At 32.4% G+C, this 20,605-nt stretch overlaps 2 protein-coding genes across 2 annotated transcripts; both read left to right on the forward strand.

Annotated features, from left to right (window-relative positions):
• The first annotated feature begins 2,726 nt into the window (after positions 1–2,726).
• LOC125876278 (replication protein A 32 kDa subunit A) lies at positions 2,727–8,490 on the forward strand. The gene is made up of 10 exons (XM_049557414.1): positions 2,727–2,977; positions 3,045–3,155; positions 3,793–3,890; positions 4,514–4,555; positions 4,636–4,713; positions 6,185–6,263; positions 6,374–6,457; positions 6,564–6,643; positions 7,914–7,982; positions 8,104–8,490. Exons 1-10 carry the CDS (start codon positions 2,882–2,884, stop codon positions 8,183–8,185), a joined length of 819 nt encoding a protein of 272 aa, XP_049413371.1. The 5' UTR covers positions 2,727–2,881; the 3' UTR covers positions 8,186–8,490.
• A 2,724-nt stretch (positions 8,491–11,214) lies between these two features.
• Positions 11,215–15,959, forward strand: LOC125877856 (AP2-like ethylene-responsive transcription factor AIL5). Its single transcript, XM_049559132.1, has 9 exons — positions 11,215–11,500; positions 11,752–11,995; positions 12,089–12,171; positions 12,597–12,605; positions 13,044–13,132; positions 13,254–13,327; positions 13,592–13,642; positions 14,107–14,183; positions 15,295–15,959. The coding sequence occupies exons 1-9, from the start codon at positions 11,371–11,373 to the stop codon at positions 15,921–15,923; spliced, it is 1,386 nt and encodes a 461-aa protein (XP_049415089.1). The 5' UTR covers positions 11,215–11,370; the 3' UTR covers positions 15,924–15,959.
• Positions 15,960–20,605: the final 4,646 nt, after the last annotated feature.

Consider the following 20,605-nt stretch of genomic DNA (forward strand, 5'->3'; position numbering starts at 1 on the left):
TGTTCTTTTAATGATCATAACTCTTTTGAGATTGTTGTTTTGGTGGTCATAATCATTGTTGAGATTTGGAACTATAGACCAGTAGTAGAAGACATATGAATATGGACTTACGATAATAACAATGACATGGGAAACAAATGTGACATGAACGTGTAATACTTAGGAGCTTATATGACTCAGTAAGCATTTTGACATCTCAAATTGAAGCACATATCAAGTGAAGACATTTAACATTCAGCCAAGAGATTTGAACTCTATATGATAGCCAAATACTCACTAACTAATATCAAATACAAGATATACGTGAATGTGGAACCAACGGAGAACGTGGAAAGATTCAACTTTAAGACGGATACATATTCCAAGTAAGTACATATAAATTGTACAATAGAGCATGTAGGGATCTTGTGAGGTAACATTATAGTCTAACACAATGGGAGTAATAACCTATAAAGGGAACATATGAACATGTGACAAGATGACATATATATAGATAATTGAAGCAAGTTGGCATGATATAGTCAAACTGTATATCCAACATATAAACATATGTATCATGTGTAATCTAGGATCATTTTGATTTATATAAGGGAAATACGTGCCAAGGGTACTTTGACGATGAAACAAGTTTAAACCTTGCATGCTAATACTTGGTAAAGTAAGCACGTACATTTAGTAACAAACTCATATTAGAGTACTTACTAGACTGCTCTAGGGAGTAGGAACTGCAACTATGGATTAGTCACTACCAAGGGAACTTAGAAAGCTTACTTTTTGTAATGCAAGTGTTGGATTCATGCCGAAGAAATAGGAAATTGAATAGCCTTACATACCTTGCTATAAAATTCAATACGTATTACTTAAGCTCATTCTCTTCAGATTACTAATCTACAATAAAATAAGTTGTAAGACTAGTTTTAGTAGCTAATCAATCAATTTGAGCTACTTGATCTCACCCAAATAGTAACCAAGCAGTAACCATGCAATTTATCTAGCCAGTGTTTTCTTTCCTTCCCTTTCCCTTTAATCACATCTATATATTGTACAACCATCGTATCAGGTCCTCCCCAAAACTCCCTGCAATATTAAGTCCTTTAACGTTTCCATAACTTTCCCGCACATCCAGTCATATCCCTTATCATAACATACATAAAACAATCCTTAAACATAATAATGTAACATAAGCAATATGAATCATGGTTTCTGATCACCAACACTTCAAGAGCTAACATTACTTTTAAAGTGCTCAAACAAGCTCATAACTGAATTTAAAGAGGACTCCCCTCCATGGCTGTCCCAACATGCACTAATCACCAGAACATCCTCCCCAATATTACACCATGTAAAAGTAACAATTTCCAACTCACTAACACATACCAAGTGTCCAAATTTACTCAAGCACAAGAGGGAGAAAATTGTAGTAGCTTACCTTGCTGGACAGAACTACCACTTGCTAAGACTTGGATTCTTCAAGGTAAAGGTTGTCCTCTTTAACTTGTCTTAGATTATACCTTCCAATAGCTTGAACTCCCTAATGTCCAAGAACCCTAATGGTATTTAATGACTGCTGTATGAATCTAAGAGAGAGAAGAGAGAAAGCTCTAGAAATCAATTTTTTTTGTCAAAGTAAAAATGGTTGGAAAAAGCTGATATCTATCCCTTTTAAAGGGACCTGCTTTGGCTGACTTTCTCACTCATTTTAGGCCATAGTTTGTCAAGTAGGTGACCCACCTACTTGGACTTTTCACTTGGGCCTTTTTGGACTTAAGAACATTGCGCCTTTTGCCACCTTTCTTGTACTTCATTTGCAGCCAACATGTGTCTTTAATTTAGGTCACACATTTAAGTAAGTGATGCACCTACTTTCCCATTCAAATTATTTCTTGTGGGATTGGAAAGATTGGGCCTTGACTGCCCATTTTCCCTTTATTCTTCTAATCAACTTGGGCCAGATTAATGCAAGTAGGTGGTAGTGTACTTGGCCCAATAACATGGTCAAAAAAGTCTTAGTAGGTGATGCACCTACTTGGTCCTTTGGGCTGGTCAATAAGTCAAAGTAGGTGATGCACCTACTTGTCACCTACTAGCTTAGTGTAGTCAATCAAACACCTCAATATCTTATTCTATTTCTAGACCTTAATACCTTTAATTTAACTTAAAATTTATATACACTATGTCAATTTAAACTTTAGACTCAAATACCACCTTATGATCTCAAGTTTAAATACTTCCATCGACGTCAACTTAATCGGGTCGCATCAAAATCTATGGGCAGTTCACTTTAAACCTATTCTATTGTCACTAGTCGCATAGGAAATCGAGTCCATAACTATACCACACGGCAATTTATAAGCGTCATATAAATAGAACTAATACACTTAAAATACGGGGTGTTACAACTTAGTGTCGAGTCAGACTAGTGGTGATTATCCACCAAATAATATTGTGCAACAAATAGATGAGACTACTTCTTTCTTAATAGATTTTTGTTTCGAACCTTGAATAAGAAAAAATTCTTGATAAGAAAGACTATAATCAAATAAACCCAATTTGATGTGAATCCAAATTAGTACAATTTCAATATGGTTACCAAAATAGAAAATAAAAAATTTAAATTTGCAAAATTAAAATAAATATAATGAAAGTATAACAAAAGTAATAGGACTAGTAGTAAACACTTTTTTTTGGTGTGATTGTCCAAAGTATAACAAAAGTAATAGGCTTGCACCTTAGGTTTATTGGCGGGAAAACTGAAAAGTAGATGAAAAATGGCGGGAACATTTCATAGGGTTTCATATAGAATGTGAACTTTCAGTTTAAACACTCAAATTTAGTGAATAATCCCTTTTTTTGTGTGATCAAAGAAGAAAGAAGCGAAAAAATGTTCGGTAGCAGTCAATTGGATTCATTCTCCGGCGGAGGTTTCATGCCTTCTCAGTCCACTCAAGCCGCGGATGCTTCACGCACTTCCGCTAAGGTGAAAACCCTATCACTTTTTGCTCTTCTGTGTACTTGGGTATTCATTTTGTTTGTTGATTTTGTAGAGTCGTGAAAACCCACCTCTGCTTCCGCTAACAGTGAAACAGATAAGTCAAGCAGTTCAATCAAGTGATGAGAAATCTAACTTTGTTATTGATGGTGTCGATGTCAACAATGTAAGAGTTGTTCCTTTTTTTTTTCTCTATGAACTCAAGAATTTGTCATTTTTTTAATAATTATTACTCCGTTAGTTTTCAAAGGAATCACTGAGGAGTAGCCATGTCACATTTTAAAGTTAGAATTTACATACAAGTGTTTCAAATCTCAATTGTTTGTGATTGCAATAATTTAGCAAGTGTGTAAAATTGTAATCAAAGAAAAGAGCAGTTTGATAGTTCATACAGTGATAGTGTCATATAAAATGGGGAGGGGAAAAGGTTTTAGGATTTTTTGGTTTAGAATTTTTAAGGGTCAGTGTTTTGTTTTGGTTATTCAGTACCTTTGAAGTGATTTGGGTATTCTGTGAAAATTTTCTCTTAATTTTAAATATTTTTCGTGGGTCAAGATTTTATTTGGATTTGTGTTACAATTGTGTAAACTTTCACTTCATTTGTTTTTTCTGGGTCTAGGTTTTGATTTGCCAATTATCACTGGATCTAATTACTGGTTAAGCTAGTGTTTCACTAGTTCTGTGTACTAAGGTGCTATTTTCTGTGATGTGTAAATATGTAAATTTATTCCTTCCACTATAAAAAGAAGAAGATATTTTTGGGTTTATCTTCGAATTTAGAGGTAACCCAATTCTTTGTTTAGGTGAGATTGGTAGGGATGGCATATAAAAAATCTGAGAGAGTGACAGATGTATCGTTTACGATTAATGATGGAACTGGTCGCATTGAATGTACTAGATGGTAAATTTTCTTGCCTATTGTTTTTCTTGATATAACACTTTATATTTATATTCCAAGTTGATTATTATATTCATAACCTTTATGTGAAGATGGATAAAAAACATGTAGGGATCTACATACTGTTGGGGGGCACATAGTGTTCATCATAAGGGGATCTATTGCTGCAAGAACACTTAGATTTCTTGTAGTTCATAAACAATTGAAGCATTTAAGATTGTGATACAGGGATGTACTGTATTACTAGTCATTTTTTCCTATCAATTAGTTTGGGCGGTTTTACCCCTACTAACTGCTTTCACTACATACAAATGAAGGTGTCTTCGAAAAAAAAACCTCTTAAAAGTACATGAAAATTAAGATAAATTTATGTTATTTTTTTCTAATTGAAATACAATACCATTGTCCAAACTTAACCAAAGTAGGGAGCTCAATGCACCACTCGAAGCTTGGCATCATTTACCTTGATGGCTCTAGGTTTAATCTCTTACTGTTTTAAGGCTGTCGCCTAAACTACTATTTCTTTAGAAGCATGAAAGTTCCTTTGTATAGTAATCCTGTTTGCCTAATTTGCACCTCTCTAGCTCACTATGCACTAAAGTTATGTCTTTCTATCCCTTTTTCAGGGTGAATGATGCTGTGGATACCAAGGAAGTGGAGCAAATATCGTAAGTCACGTCTCTATCAACCATTTTGAATCCAATGGTATGTTTGCTCTGTAGCTTTCTAAATCCACATTTTTAAGCAGGGATGGAATGTATGTCAGAGTCCATGGACACTTGAAAGGTTTTCAGGGTAAAACACAACTAGTGGTATTTGCTATCAGGTTTGTAAAGTTATGCTTCTATTTTTTGTTCTATTTTAATAAATGCTCTATACTTGTATGATCTTAACTAGCCTATGGTCAAATTTTTCTTACTTTTTGTTGCAACTCTGTTGCAGCTCTTCCTTTATTTTCTGAAGGATAATAACGTTTTCTTCTCAAGAGTTGGTCAAGATTATTACCTCAGAATGTCTTCAATGAATGAAACCGCTTTTTCGCTAGAACATTCACACCCTTGATTTTTCTCCAATGAGTCGGGGAAAAGCTAATTCATAATCTTGTGCTAACCATCTTCCACTTGTTAGTATTGATGGCAAGGATGATCTCTTTGTTCAGTTGTTTGTGTTTTCTTGGTGGGGAACAACCTTTCCCTTTTTCCTTTAGAGATATTAGAACTACTTGATTTCAACTTGAATAGCCAAATGGGCAGTTCATCAAGTGTGTTTACTGAGAATCATAGATATTTCCACTGTAGATGTTTAGTCAATTGAACTTTATAATGGCTATCAAACTTTGGTATGATTTGTCATTTCAAGTATGAAATATCTGTTTTCCAGGTAGTTTTCTTAAATATTTAAGACGGACTCATAATTTATCAATTAGGCCACCTCTTTTTGTTGTACACTGATGAAGTTTGTATTCCCAACTTTTTGTTTTTGCCTAGAGATGATAGAATGCTAGAGGACAAACAATTTATTATTAGACACTGGGGACATGATTTGTAGTTGAATCAGGACAGCTTAGTTTATTTTTACAAGCAATTCTTTTTGGACTTGTGCACTCTTTGTTTGTGTTAACTGTTAACAATGTCCCCCGAGTGTCTTTCCAGATTGTGTGTTTTTCAGACATTAATTTCCAAATCCATCAATCTTACTTTCATTCCTATGTATGGATTTCTTTGTTTTTCCCTTTCTTGATCTTTTTTAGGATGTCTAGTGATATTGGGTGCTGAAAGTTTCATTGGGTGGTTTGTGGTTGAACCTCGCTACATGTTTTATATGTCCACAGATCAGTGTTAACTAATTTTTTAGTTTGGCTGTTTACTAGTAATTTGGGAATTTTAAACTACCCATTATGGACCTTAGTTTTAATTAGATGGAACCCTAGAATCACTTGTTGATAAAGGGTGAGATTCTATTCCCCCTGTGGTTTCCCAGTTTTCACTTAGCCTCCCCGAGTTTTAAAAATATGCATAGCACCTCCAAACCTTTCTTACATAAGATTTTATGTCGGGGGGGGNGTTGTTTATGCTGCATGTGCTACAAATGCGAAAAGAAGTTGGTTTACTTACCTTTTATTTTCCTCCAAAATATGATTATGAGTGAATGAAATTTACCCCAAATCTAGTCTTTTTTAGTCCTTAGCAATGATTTATCCTAGCACCACAGCCAGAAAGAACTTGTCGTCGTTTTATATAGTGATTCTTTTATAAGATTATCAATTAACACCTATTTTGGTCTTTGATGATGTTCAGACCTATAACTGATTATAATGAGGTTGCTACCCACTTCCTTGAATGTATCTATGTCCATCACTGCAATAGGAAGTCACAGGTATAAATCTAGCTTCTAAAAACAATGAGTTTTATATACAACATCTTTTTTTTATTCTCAATAACCCGACTTGTAGAATAACTTCTAGACTTTTATCCATATGAATACAGAGTGGTCTCTCTGTCTCCACTCCCAGCAAAACTGATGTGCCTGCAGCAGTTAGTGCCCCTTCAAGTGGATACAATTCCAATCAAGTTAGTTTTGACCATACAGTAAATGATGATTTCAGATTGCCATTCTACTATTCATCACTCTTGATGATTTTGTTTGATTATCTTCTTCATCCATTGTTTCTTTCAGTTCTCTGCAAATTTGAGCATTGATGGACTCAAGGGCATAGAAAAGATTGTTATAGATTATTTGGAACAGCCGTCCTCACTGTAAGTTGTTTAATATGCTGTTAATCATAACACTGATCATGCTGTTCATAGCATCTCTTTGGTTGACAAGTGGGATGCTTTCCCAATGACGGTCTAGTTTTCTAGAGTTCAAACTAACTTGACTATGTAACTTGAAGATATATTTGGGTTTGGTTTATTCTCCATCTCAACTTGAATGATGCCCTGTTCATCTTAAATTCAGATTCTCTTAAAATGAAAGCGCTTGAAATCCCTGATTCTTTGTAATTTTAGTTGTATGTATTTTGTCGTTTTTCTCGCTTTGTTCTTCAAAAGCATACAATAGAAGGGAGTAACATTACCTTTGGGTCACACTTATTTTTGAGGGTTAAACAGTATCTAATTGGTAGCCGCAAGAATATAGGGCTTACCTGAGTTTGGGTAACTTCTTTACTGTGATCAACTTGTGAAGCTAGAAAATTACACTTGTCATTCATTCACTCATACATACATATGCATACAGAGACACATTCACATTCACATTCACACACAGCCCAAATCCTCTGAGTAGACGGTGAAAATAACATGATTTATCTATCTTAATTCTGCAATGAAGACAGAATGCTCTGAGAGGTCAGCAGCTTTGAAACTACTACCTGCGTGTGACCTCTATATATGAACTTCTGGAAACTGCTGACTTAACCTGCTGAAGGCATTTTATTTGACGTTACTGCCACTTCTTTAAACCAAATATTTACTGAAAAAAGACAGGATGTTTAATAAAAGCAGAATGTTTTCCCCAAACTATTATCTGGAAAATGTTATATGATAAAAACCATCATTGGAATAATTTTAGTGCTTAATTGGTTATGCGTATTTCAAGCATTTAATATATAAGGTTGACTGGAATTGTGTTTTGGTACGGAAATCTAAAATAAAAACAATGTCCTCTGTTTGTAGGAGTAGGTGGTATTTGTTAGTGGAGGGAGTCACAATAGTTATACCCTTTAGAGAGCAACACATCAAAATATGGCAAATTTTACATCAAACTAGTAAAAGGAGCAAGATTTCCATGATTTATTTGGAAATCAAGATCGATATCATTTCCTAGAGAGTTAAAACACAAGCACCCCAGTTTTGCCTTTTGTGGAGCACGTAGTCTGCTGCTGTGCAATTTTGCAGTCAACTGCTTCTTAATACCATCCTGTAATATGGTAAAAGATACCTTTTGAAGATGCTTCATTCATCTTTGTTTGAGTTGATCATGTTCCCCAACTCTAGATTGCAAAACTGACAGCATTTCCATGTTCAGTGCACAGGAGAAAGGGATACACCGGAATGAAATTGCTCAACACCTTAGAGTTCCTTTGGAGAAAATCAAGTATATCTCTTTATCCATCACACAGAAAGATAAAGGACAATTTTGTTTCTCATTTTCATTGCATGCAGGATTGTAACAACCTCCTACTTTATAACCTAAATCATTTTTATAATCTTGATAGGGAAGCAATAGAATCTCTTGAATCGGAAGGGCTGGTTTACTCTACCATTGATGAATGTCACTTCAAGTCGACAAGTGCTTAAAACTTTGCTTGCTTACATGCTCAGGGAATCAGAGGAAAGATGATAGTTAGCTTGACCTCATCAAATATATCAAGTTTTAGGAACTGATTTCTGTCATTGCAGTCTAGCTTTTTGAATTGAAGTCGATTTAAGGACAAACCTCCTTTAAGAGTATTTTTACTTTTATTTGTCAAGAGTCATGGATATGTTGCCACTCCTGTTTTGGTGTAAAGAATTGTCCATGGAAGCAGATCTTTAGTCCTGCAAATATCTCCAATGGAATGGTGCTTTTGGCAGACCAAGTAGTGGAATCACTCAATGTTTACTTTCATTTATTGGTTGAACGATTAACCAATTCTCTTTTATTGAGAGCATTGGTCAACTCACCTAAACAATGCAATATCAAAGGAGAGTGCAAAATTGGTTTGTTGAGAAGCAGACACATTCTAATCAGATTTGAATTAATTGAAGACTTTGTAAATATGAGGTCTAAAAACTCATACTTCATCACTGATAAGGATGGGACATCACCAAGTTCAAAGTTAATGAAGAGACTACCTACGCTATGACATGGATTTCTTTCCCTCATCTTTTGGCCAACTTTTTTCTGGGAAGAAATCATTATTTTCATTAGTTGCTGCCTTTGGAAAGCCTATTCACATGGATATGGCTACAACAAATAAGACTAGCCCTAGTCGTGCAAGGGTTAAAGTTCAGGTTAATCTAAGGAGAGCTACCTAAGTTTGTTGAACTAGAATAGAGGATACCAACTCCGGGGCTTCAAGAATTGAAAGAATTAAAGTGGTGTTTATGATATGCTACCTGAAGTAGTTTTGCCTTTTGTGAAAATTTAGTTGAGTTGGATGACCGTTTAACCTTCGTAGAGGAGTATGTTGCTATTCTAGCCAGAGATGTGCAACGGTTGCATTCGAGAGTCATTCCAATGGTTAAGGTTTATTGGAAGCATTGTCCAGTTGAAGAATGAATGAATTATATTAGGATATACTTTATTTGCTAAAATATTGACATTTTAATACTTTTAATACTAATTATTTTAAAGTGTATATGTTTTCAATAATTATGACTAGTTAACTAATTTTTAAAAATGTGATATGTTTAACAAAAGAAATGATTTACTAATCGTCCTTAGAGTGGTGGTGTCCCCTCCTCCTCCGCTTCTCCACATACATGCAAATATCTTTTCAACACATTCTCTTTTATCCCATTAATTATTACCCATTATTATTACTCTAACTCCTTTTCCCTTTATCTTTTTTTTTTTAATTCCTTTTTGTCACATAACTCTTTCTTTTTTCCTTTTATAAAGTTTCTCTTTCTTTGTTGAAGATACAGACAAGAAAGGCCGCTAGTCATTTCATAATATCCTTCCACTTGCTTTCATCTCCATTATTTCTTTACACATTCATGCACTGTAAAGTGTAAACCCATCAATTTTTATTTTTTTTAGGATTTATTTTGATTTGTTATGGAATTTGAAAAAATGTTTTTTAAAAAAGTTTTAATGATTCTAAACTAAAGTTTGCTAAGTGGAAAATTGAAATTAAGATATTGTCAAAAACGAAATTTAGAGGAGTCATTTTTTAAACAGATGAAAAGGAAAAGTAGATCATTATTTTTTAAAGTACTTTATTTTGGAAGATTCAACTTTATTTAGTGATCAGAAGTACTTTATAATGTCATTAGTTACCTTCGTGATAGATATTAAGTGAAATGAAGTTCAAGTAATTGTTGACATGAGGATGAATTAGGGTTTCAACTTCATGTTTTAAATATATTAAATTTAATGTTTTATTAAATATATTAGGTAGCAAGGATAAAATAGATATAAAGAGTAAAATAATCTCTTAATTTTTTACACTGTACAAGTATGGTTGAATATTTATTTTTAATTTAATAAATAAGTAAAAATGAACGGACGTAGAAAGTATTAGATAATAAAATAATAATGTTATCTACAATTAATCTTCTAATTAATTAGTAGTAGTAGTAGTAAATCTTGTTCATAGTTTTAGTTTATCTTTCAAACGTGAATCAATATATAATCTCTAAAGGCCAAACACATACACAACCCCTCAAACTTGCCATTATTTTTCATTTTCGCACTCCAACTTAGCCTTGTTCCATTTTAACTCGTAAACTAAAACTAATTTTTATGATTTTTTATTTATTTATGTTCTTCAATTGCAATTTTTTATTTTAAAAAAATAGACGTGCGTCTGTTAATTTTCGTAAAAAAAATTAAACATTCAATTAAATTTTTCAAACAATAATATTATTTTTTGAGATTTCTTTGTATTTTTGCATGAAAGTAAATTGACGAAAGTTCTTCAATTTTCTTTCTTAAACATTCAATTAAATTAAATAACACTACTTATTTATTATCTCTTGTCATCTAGGCTATCTAAATTTAACGCAAATACTCACGTTTTATTTTTAATATAAATCAATACGAATAAAAAAACTCATATTCAATACGAGTAAAAAAGACTCTTGTTCATTTCTAATAACACTACTAAAAATGTTAAAACTCAACTGACTTTAATTTGTTAGATTATCGGTGATTTTTAAGAAAGAAAACCAACACAATTTCGTCGGTTATTTTTCACATAAAAATACATAAAACTCTTAAAAAGAAATTATTTTTTTAAAAAAATTATTTTTTGTTATTTTTTATTTTTTTTAACTAAAATTAACCAATACATGTCGATTTAAAGTAAAAAGTTGCAATTGAAGAATATATATAAAAATAAAGAAATCATAAAAATAGTATTTCGTGTTAAAATGATACATAAAAAATGGAGTTTAAGGGTTAAAATGGAACCAGGCTAAGTTGAAGTGCCAAAATGAAAAATAAGGACAAGTTAGAGGGATTGTATATGTGTTTGGCCATCTCTAAACGTAATACTGATCATCATCAAATTTCAAATTAAATAAGTATGAAGAGAAATTATTAGTAATACGTTTCAACCATTTTTATCCCCACAACACAAGCGAGACGCCTCGATTCTCGTGCATACTTATCTCTCTCTCATAGATATCTCTACATTAATGTCTTACTCTTTCACATTTTACATTTAAGCCTCTAATTTCCCCTCTAAAAAAAAATCTTGAAGCACCAAGTTTTTAGCACTTGTACGTTTCCCAAAGAAAAAAGAAGAAGAAGCATTTCACGTTCACCAACGATAATGGATATGAATTCTTCTTCTTGTGAGAAGTGGCTTGGCTTCTCACTTTCCAATACCAACAACTTGCCACCTTCTACTACTAATTCTTCGCAACTCTCCATCTTCCAAGCTTTCAACTCCAACCCTAATAGTATTATTCTCTTCTTCCTTTTCTCTTTACATGTATACACAGGCGTGGAGCTAGGATTACGAGTTTGTGGTTCACAAATTAAGATATATATATATATATATATAATTTTTTAGTAAAAATATAGAATCTACAGAAAAGCTTATTGAGTTTGTCTGAACCTACGAACCATCACTTAGTTTCGCCTCCGCCTTTGCATGTATGTAGTTTTCCATATAAAAAAATTAATTAATGATGATATACATATTTTATAGGTTGGGATGTGAGGCAAAATGAAAATGGTGCACCAAAGCTTGAGAATTTGTTGGGATCTTCTTATTGTGAGAGTAATACAACAACTAGTTGTGAATATGGGTCAGAGTTGAAGAGGATAGCAGCTACTTTTCTACCTACCTTTACTGATGATCACAAAGACAAGTTGCCTCTAATTGTCACTCAACCTAAGAAGCCACTCGAATCATTTGGACAACGCACTTCTATTTACAGAGGTGTTACTAGGTGAACATTATCATTCGTTTTTATTTTTATTTTTTTGAATTAACATATGTTATTATTTTATCTATACCTTTGTTGTTTTTGTGTGTGTTTTAGACATAGATGGACTGGAAGATATGAAGCTCATTTGTGGGATAATAGTTGTAGAAGACAAGGACAAAGTAGAAAAGGGAGACAAGGTATCTACTTTTAGGGTTTCTCTCCTTGCAAATTAAAACTTTTTTTTAAGTAAATCAATAGTGTTTTCAGTTATCCTCGTTATTATTTTTATTTGGTTTCAATATGGAAGCAATATATGTCATGATTCCAGGAGTCTATCACGTATAAACTTTAAGGGCCTAAGTAATTAACACTAGTTAGTTTTTGTTGATTTACGTTATTTTATGAGATCTGTACGTAGTTCGATTTACATAATTTTTCCCAGGAATTGTTGTAAGCTTGAATGTGTAGAATTTGAATAGGATGTTAATAACAAATGTGATATACTATAATATGAAATGCATAATAATGAGGAATATGGGCTAATTTTGTTTTGTTTCTATGTGAATGTACCATCAAATGATTGTGGCCCTGGACGAATTAAATCATCATTGCCGAATTTCAGTTTACTTAGGTAAGTATTGATTATCCAAAATCTTTTTTTTTACAATTACTATCTACTTGGTACAAGATTCTTTTTGCAATGAATATGTACGTGTTCAAACCTTTAGATTCTCTTTGGATTCTTATTTTCTAAAACTTTTTACCCCTTCGGTTCAATTTATCACATTTCAGATTTCGAGATTCAAACAAATTTGTTTTTTATCGTAAACTTTTCATATATTTTTTAAATATTTTGAATTGTCAATTATTGTCACTTATACTATTTTTTATATAGTTTACAAATATATAAATTTCATTCAAAAAAACTGAAAATTTCATACGTAAATTTTTTATCAAACTTAAACTTTCTGATTCTAAAAAATGAAATGTGTTACATAAATTGGTAACACGCGGAAACACGCGGAAGTATAAAATTAAGATTTGTATGTTCTCATCTTTTTATGATTAGGTGGTTATGATAAAGAAGAGAAAGCAGCTAGAGCTTATGATCTTGCTGCCCTCAAGTATTGGGGTCCGACCACTACCACTAACTTTCCGGTACTAATTAATTTAAAACACAAATTGAACAAAAAAAAGAGGGAATTATTAATTATTAATTTTTTTCTTTTATTTTATCTATACATTGAGATATAAAATTCTAGTGGTGTGTGTTTAAAAGGTATCAAACTATGAGAGGGAGCTTGAAGAAATGAAGAACATGACAAGACAGGAATTTGTTGCATCTCTTAGAAGGTTAAAACTCTTAATTATATTACTTTTTTAATAATATGTCTGCTAAATAAGATTTAGCAATAAATCTTCTCTTAATTATATTACTTTTTTAATAATATGTCTGCTAAATAAGATTTAGCAATAAATCTTCATAGAATTTGCCATCGCTAATTCTTAGTTTTGTGGTGGTGTTATATTTTCACCTAAATAAATGCTTTTATCGTCTCATTATATATATTGGACCAAATAATGCGAAATCTTATGATATACTATTTGTTATTATAGGAAAAGTAGTGGATTTTCAAGAGGAGCTTCTATCTATAGAGGTGTCACAAGGTCAGGAATATTATTTTTATAATATACATTACTTATTTTGGTATTTTTATTTTATTTTTGGTTTTTACTTCCTTGGTTCAACAATAGTTGTCCATACTATAAATAGTTGTCCAACAATAGTTGTCTAATTTTAAAAATTAAGAGATACATTTACCTTTTGTGTTCATTTTACTCTTGCTGTTAAATACTCTATTATTTATCATCTAACATATTTTTCAAAGCATTACATTTAATAAAGTCAAAGCATAATATAGTAATATCATACCTATTATTTATATAATTTCTTAAGGGGTATGTCAAGTCAATAATGGACAACTATTATTGGACAGAGAGAGTAAAAGCCTAACTAAATTTGAATTTACGTAGAAAATTTTCACATTGATAGTAAAATCTTTCCTAAAGTCTAACAAAAGACGATTCTCTACCTTATGGAACTAATATAACATTTTTTTATTTTATTTTAGACACCACCAACATGGTAGATGGCAAGCAAGAATCGGTAGAGTGGCTGGAAACAAAGATCTCTATCTTGGAACTTTTAGTGAGTTTTTTTCTTCTTTAATTCATTATTAATAATATATATCCATTTTTGTTTTTTTCCCCACCAAATTAAATTAAATGAATTGAACATGGAAAAATGTCGGAACTAAAATTATTCAACAACACTCACTGCATTGCTGCTATTTGTTAACATTTGCGGTGGATTCCCTAAAATATCTCTCTGAATTAGGTTAAAGGTTTGACAATAAATGAGATACGTGGCTCTTTTTATTTGGTCTTATAAGCGGCACAACATCAAATTTTTTTTGTTTTTATATTCTTGTTGCCCATGGTTTTTGTTGATGGTATTTTTCATAAATAATAAAATAAATATGCTTTTACTTTGAATCCCTTTCCTATCTTCACATCATAGAAGAATCTTTAAATTTTAAAAAATAATATTTTTAGGGTCTGTTTAGCCCTGCGATGTAAAATCATGATGTAAATTAGTTAATGTTTTGTTTGGACATGTAATTTGAACTTTTTTTTGTTATATGTGTAAAAATTCCATAAGTTCATAAAATATTAAAATTATCTTAATTTTTTATATATTTTTATCAAATAATTACAAGTTTATAAAATTACATAATACATCGTTATGAAAATGTTCTTAAAAATATATACAATATTTATTGATTGATCAATTAGCTCTAATTCAATAAAAAAATATTAAATATAAGTTATGGTGTACTAGTCTTTAATGTGTAGTACGAACAATCTTCTCACGTAACTTGTGTTTTTCATTCATGACTAAAAAGACGAACCAACATTGTTACTTGAGTCATTTATTGATCTGGTAAATATATTTGATAAAAAATAATAAATTTAGTAAATATAAATGGTAAATTAAAAATTGATTTGAAGCAATAATTTAACATACCACAAAGAATTACGTGCTCATTTGAATCATGGGACAATTAATGAAAATATGATGCAGAACCAAAATGGGTAAGCACGTGGAATTATCTTTTTTAAATTTTCTCTTCAACGTGGTGGGGTGTCAGTATTTACTTTCATCATGATCATACTGATTTTGTTATTATTATTATTATTTTGCGATAATGTTTTATCGATAGCCTTATTGTAAAATTGCGATAATTAATTAAATACAGGCACCCAAGAGGAAGCAGCAGAGGCTTATGATATCGCTGCAATCAAATTCAGAGGACTAAATGCAGTAACAAATTTCGACATTAGTCGTTACGATGTTAGAAGTATTGCTAGTAGCAATCTCCCCGTTGGAGGAATGAGTAACAAATCCAAAAGCTCATCGGATGAAAGTACTAAAAATGTCGAAAATCGACCCAACGATATTTCCTCTGCTCCTAATTTCCCATCACAGAATACGAGTATGGTCAACTTAGGTTTCGGATTGCCTATAAAGCAAGATGCATCCGATTTCTGGTCAAGCCTTGGATACAATAACGATCAAAACAAAAATGGTTCGTTATTTCAGGGTACAACTATGAATGCACAAGGTACTACATTATTCAGCAATGAAGTCAACAATAGTAATGTCATGTTCAATGAACAAGGGTACTATAATCATGATCAACAGCAACAAAGTGGTGGTTCTAGTAGTGAAATAAGTATGGCTTTAAATAGCAATATTGCCACTACTACTACCACTATTGATAGCTCTAGTTTTGGTAATTGGATGACACCTCCTCTTCTTTCATTCCAAAGTAGTGCAAAGAATAACCTAGCACCATTTCATACCCCAATATTTGGCATGGAATAATAGTAAGCTATGTTGCTCAGATTCTTTAAAAATTTCAATAGGCGTGTGCTGGATTCGTCAAAAATAATGTATTTTTGAAGGAGGAGTGCGCCCAACTAAGATGGCAAGTGTAGGGAAATGAAGGGACAAGTTTTGAATTTTACCTTTTTTGTGTTTTGATTGGGGTTTTAGTTTGTCACCTACCAGAGAAGAGAAGCCAAGTGGATTGGTCAAGAAAGTGTGAAAATTGCTTTTTGCATGGGCAAAGAATGGGACGTACAATCATTTCACAGCAAATAAAGCAAGGGTATTAACTTGAATCTTTTTATTTTTAATCATTAGTTTCTCTTAATTAGTTCATTACCTTATAATTATGTGTTTTGTTTGTTTGACTGACATGATTTATCTAGTTATTTTATGACTAGAAAAATCCCTTTTGTACATTCTCATCGTGTACTGTTTTCATTTCAATAAAATTCAGCACATGTATGATATACTCTCTTTTTCTATGAATCTATTTGGTCAAATACATCAATAGTGCTTCATTTTGATATTTAAATTGTGGCATGTCCAATTGAATACTTGAACATGTGATAGAACATAATGAATGTCTGTAAACACGTACAAAACCTTTTCTAAAATAAGATAATAGAAGAAGTACTTTGTTTTGTGATTTTGAGAATCTAGAACAAGCTATAATTCGATTATCTAAATAAAATTTACCACTAAGTTTCACGGGATGTATTGTAGATGGATTTAGCCTATCCTTTTCATTGGAATGAAGAGTACTGGATCATACAACAGGTTTTTTAATTCCTGCCCTCTTCATAGCCAATGGTTTTTTAAGCCCAACAAGTCAACTTTTTTATGGCTTTAATTAAATTGATGAAAAAAAATCAAAATTTAAGTAGCAAGTTTAAATATGGTTCAGTATAAATGATTTTGAGTTGAATTGTGGTACGATTTAAAAATTCGGAATCGTAAAAACATCTATGTAGGGCAAATTCATTGAATTAATTAAGCAGAAAATAAAGTAACAACACAAAAATGTATCTATGCTAAGTTGTAAAACTTTGGCACAGCTAGGTCTGAATGTTTCTGTGGTGAAGAAAACTAGTTCAAAAATTTTCTTCAATGAGGGGTTAACTTTGTCTTAGCCCGCCCCTATTACATACTCCCTCCATTTACTTTTACTCCCTCCGTCCCTATTTAGTTGTCCACTTTTAAAATGGCACACATATTAAGGCAACAATGATTAGCATAGTGAAGTTACAATTTTGCCCTTATTAATTATGATTCCAAAATAAATTTATTCAAGATAACTAATCAATGTTGGGGGAAGTTTAAATTTTCAATAAGTTTAAATGAGGGTATAATAGGAAAAAAAAATTATCCTTTCTTGATTTGTCAAAATGGACAAGTAAATAGGGACATCTAAAAGAGGAAATATGGACAAGTAAATAGGGACGGAGGGAGTACTTATTACTTATTTTTAAAATAGATTTTCAGTTTTACTTGTCACTTTTAACATGTATCTATATATAATAGGATGTTTACTTTTACCTATCACTGATTTTTAAAATAGATTTTCAATTTTACTCGTCACTTTTAGGGATAAGGGTCTGAAAGATATCCCAACTTTGGCCGAAATTGTTGTTACGATACCAAATTTTATGGAGTACCTATTATCCCCCGAACTATTTAATAGTGTATTTTTTACCCCATGAACTATTTAATAGTTATTTTAAAGGTATATATGTGCCCACGTGGACACATTACTATTTATAATTTTGCATTATTTTTTATGTCCACGTGGGCAAATATATATGTTTAAAATACGGTATTAAATAGTCTGGGGGTAATAGGTCCTCATTAAAGTTTGGTATCGTAACAGCAATTTCGGCCAAAGTTTGGGTATTTTTCAGATCCTTATCCATCACTTTTAACATCTATCTATGTATAATAGGAGAGAAAAAAACAACATATGTGTCAGTGCCACAGTTATTCTTGAAATTTCAATATTTAAAAAAACAATTTTTAAAAAAAATATGATTTTTTATTTTAAAAAAAAACATGTCAGCAATGAAGAAATAATAGATCTTTAGATTCTTTAATATTTGATTTTAAAATATTAAAAATAATTATCTTTCAAATATAATTTATTTTCTAATCTAACTACTTCAAATTTAAAATTTTAATTCAAATTTTAAAATATATTAATCATGTGTTTGTATGTGAGTAAGAAACGTTTTAATACATTTTAAAAAACAAAAAATTACCTATTTACACACCATTATTTATCCTATTCTCCATTTTTTTCCTACCATTTAAAAATATTACAAAAATTTCTATTTTTTATCCAAACCCTAACCGCCCGGATACATTATTCCTCTCCATTCCAAACCCCACGTTTCCCCCCTCCTAATTTAACTCCTTCAATCTTTCCCTATTTTCACTCCCATTATCAAATCAGTTATCTCCTTCATCTTAATTTGAATTTCAAAATGTTTCTCTCTCTAGTCAATCAATTTCAAATCTATCAATATGTAGTTTCATCTTCTTCACTTTATTATTCTTCATTTTTTTTCTAAAAATATTTTTTCATCGATTTTACTGATACATATGGATATTCCTTTGTCTAGTATTGGTATTACCTAATTGGTACACCTAACCCTAATTGAATCTTTGATTCTGATAATTCTAAATGGCCCGAAAACAGATCTAAGAACTTGCATAACCCCATAACAATGGCAAATCAAAGTTCAGAGAGGCAAAAGTAAAGAAGGATGTACCTTCTTCATCGAAAGCTAATGTTGAAAGAAATCCAAAGAAAAGGGGTAGAAAAGTTATTCCTGCAATTTCTCGACCTACATTATCCGGGGTATGTATTTTATCATCTGACTGGAGTAGTCGCGTGATCATACCAGTACACTGTGGTTTCGTGTACTGATACTACATTTGCTCTTTCTTTGTTAAGTACATGACATCTTTAGGTGGCTACTGACAGACCTCAGGTAGGAGATCATTGACCGAGACCAGATTCGAGGGTGAGCCAGTTCTTTCAAGCTACCTTGGATCCATCATTAGTTTAGTCCATTATTTTCGNGCCAGGCGCACTGCTAGGCGCGAGGCGCCAAGGGCCAACATTTAGAGAGGCCTCTCAGGAGTTCTGAGAGGCGCGACGCGCCAAGGCCCAACAATCTGGGGCCTTTCTCAGGCGCTCTGAGAGGCTCGATGCGCCAGGGTGGAAACCTCAGAGGTGAAGTTTGGGCGTGATGCTAGGTGTGACACGCCAACAAGATCCCGATTTTCCAGCTTAAAAGTGTTAAAAAAGGATTCCTAATTGTAATAGACTTTGGCTCTAATTTCCTACTATTATAAATAGACCCTTAGGGCTCCATTGTGGGGGTTCGACTTTTATTGGATGTGCAAGAGCAAGTATTCACGTTTGTAACAGGCTTTGATCTTTTAACTCTTCTATTTTCCAGAAATTGCATGGATAATTGTATTTTGTAGTTTTCTAATAGAACGAGTGGCTAAACGCCTTAGTTCTGGGGCTGTAGCTACAAATGAATTGTTGATTATTAAAAGCTTGTTGAATTAATTATTAGTTGTCATTATAAGTTGCTTCTATGTTCTTGTTTTAGTATTTTATGATTGATCACCACAAGATAAATATATTGTCTAAACTTGAATCGGGAGAGGAGAGGTTAGATAGACCAGAGAATATAGAGAGCTTGATCGACCCATTAAGTTGAGGTGATTTCTGTTCAGGAGTGATGCCTGGACAAACAACTCGCTTGGTTACGAAACAAGATGAAATATAAATGCTCGCCAGTTAGTCTATTTATCCCCGCTCAACGACGTAGTTAGATAGCTAACTGGGGTAGGCGACTAGATGTGTGAACCTGACTCATACAATTAATCCTGTAAATCAGTAACTTGACAACTAAAATTAGTTCTAAGCCAATAAAATGATACATGAGATTCATTGCATGCTGCAACCCTGGAATTGTCTTTTATTTGCTTGAAACATCATCTTAAAGTTGTTCATATTTAGTTATGTTTATTTAGTTCATAATTAGTAGTAGTTAACAATCATCACCATCTTTGAAACAGTTATTTCTATTTTATTTGTGGAGTTAAGTGTTGGATATAAGTTAATCATAAGTCCCTTGGGAACGATAACTCATGTATTTAAGAATCTATATTACTTGAGCGACCACGTACACTTGCGTGTATATTGGGGAGCAATAAGTTTTTGGCACTGCTCGGGGACTTAGAAATTGATTTATATTCGATCATCTTAAGTCTACAATTAGAATATTCAGGTATTAATTGCTTGATCTTAGCTTGTTTATTACAGACACTTGATTTTCAGGTCTGGCTCGGAAGGGAGAACTTGAACCTTACAACAAACCCGAAAAATTTTTAGGCCAGAGCAGAAAAATGAATCAAAGACGTCCAGGAGAATTGGGGTTAGGTGTTCGGGGAAACAATGATGATAATAATCAAGACAACGTGAATAATCCGGAGAACGTGAACAACTAAGAGAACCCGAATAACCATGGAGTACCTCCTGTCGTACCCGCAAGACCAGTCCATGATGTGGCAGTCCCACTCACAGCCAAGTTGGCATTTAGTATTAGGAAACCTCCACCGGGGGTAGATTTGAACTAAAGTAGGGCATGGTACAACTCCTC

This window comes from Solanum stenotomum, chromosome 9 (assembly GCF_019186545.1).
Source record: "Solanum stenotomum isolate F172 chromosome 9, ASM1918654v1, whole genome shotgun sequence".
NCBI classification, from domain to species: Eukaryota; Viridiplantae; Streptophyta; class Magnoliopsida; order Solanales; family Solanaceae; genus Solanum; species Solanum stenotomum.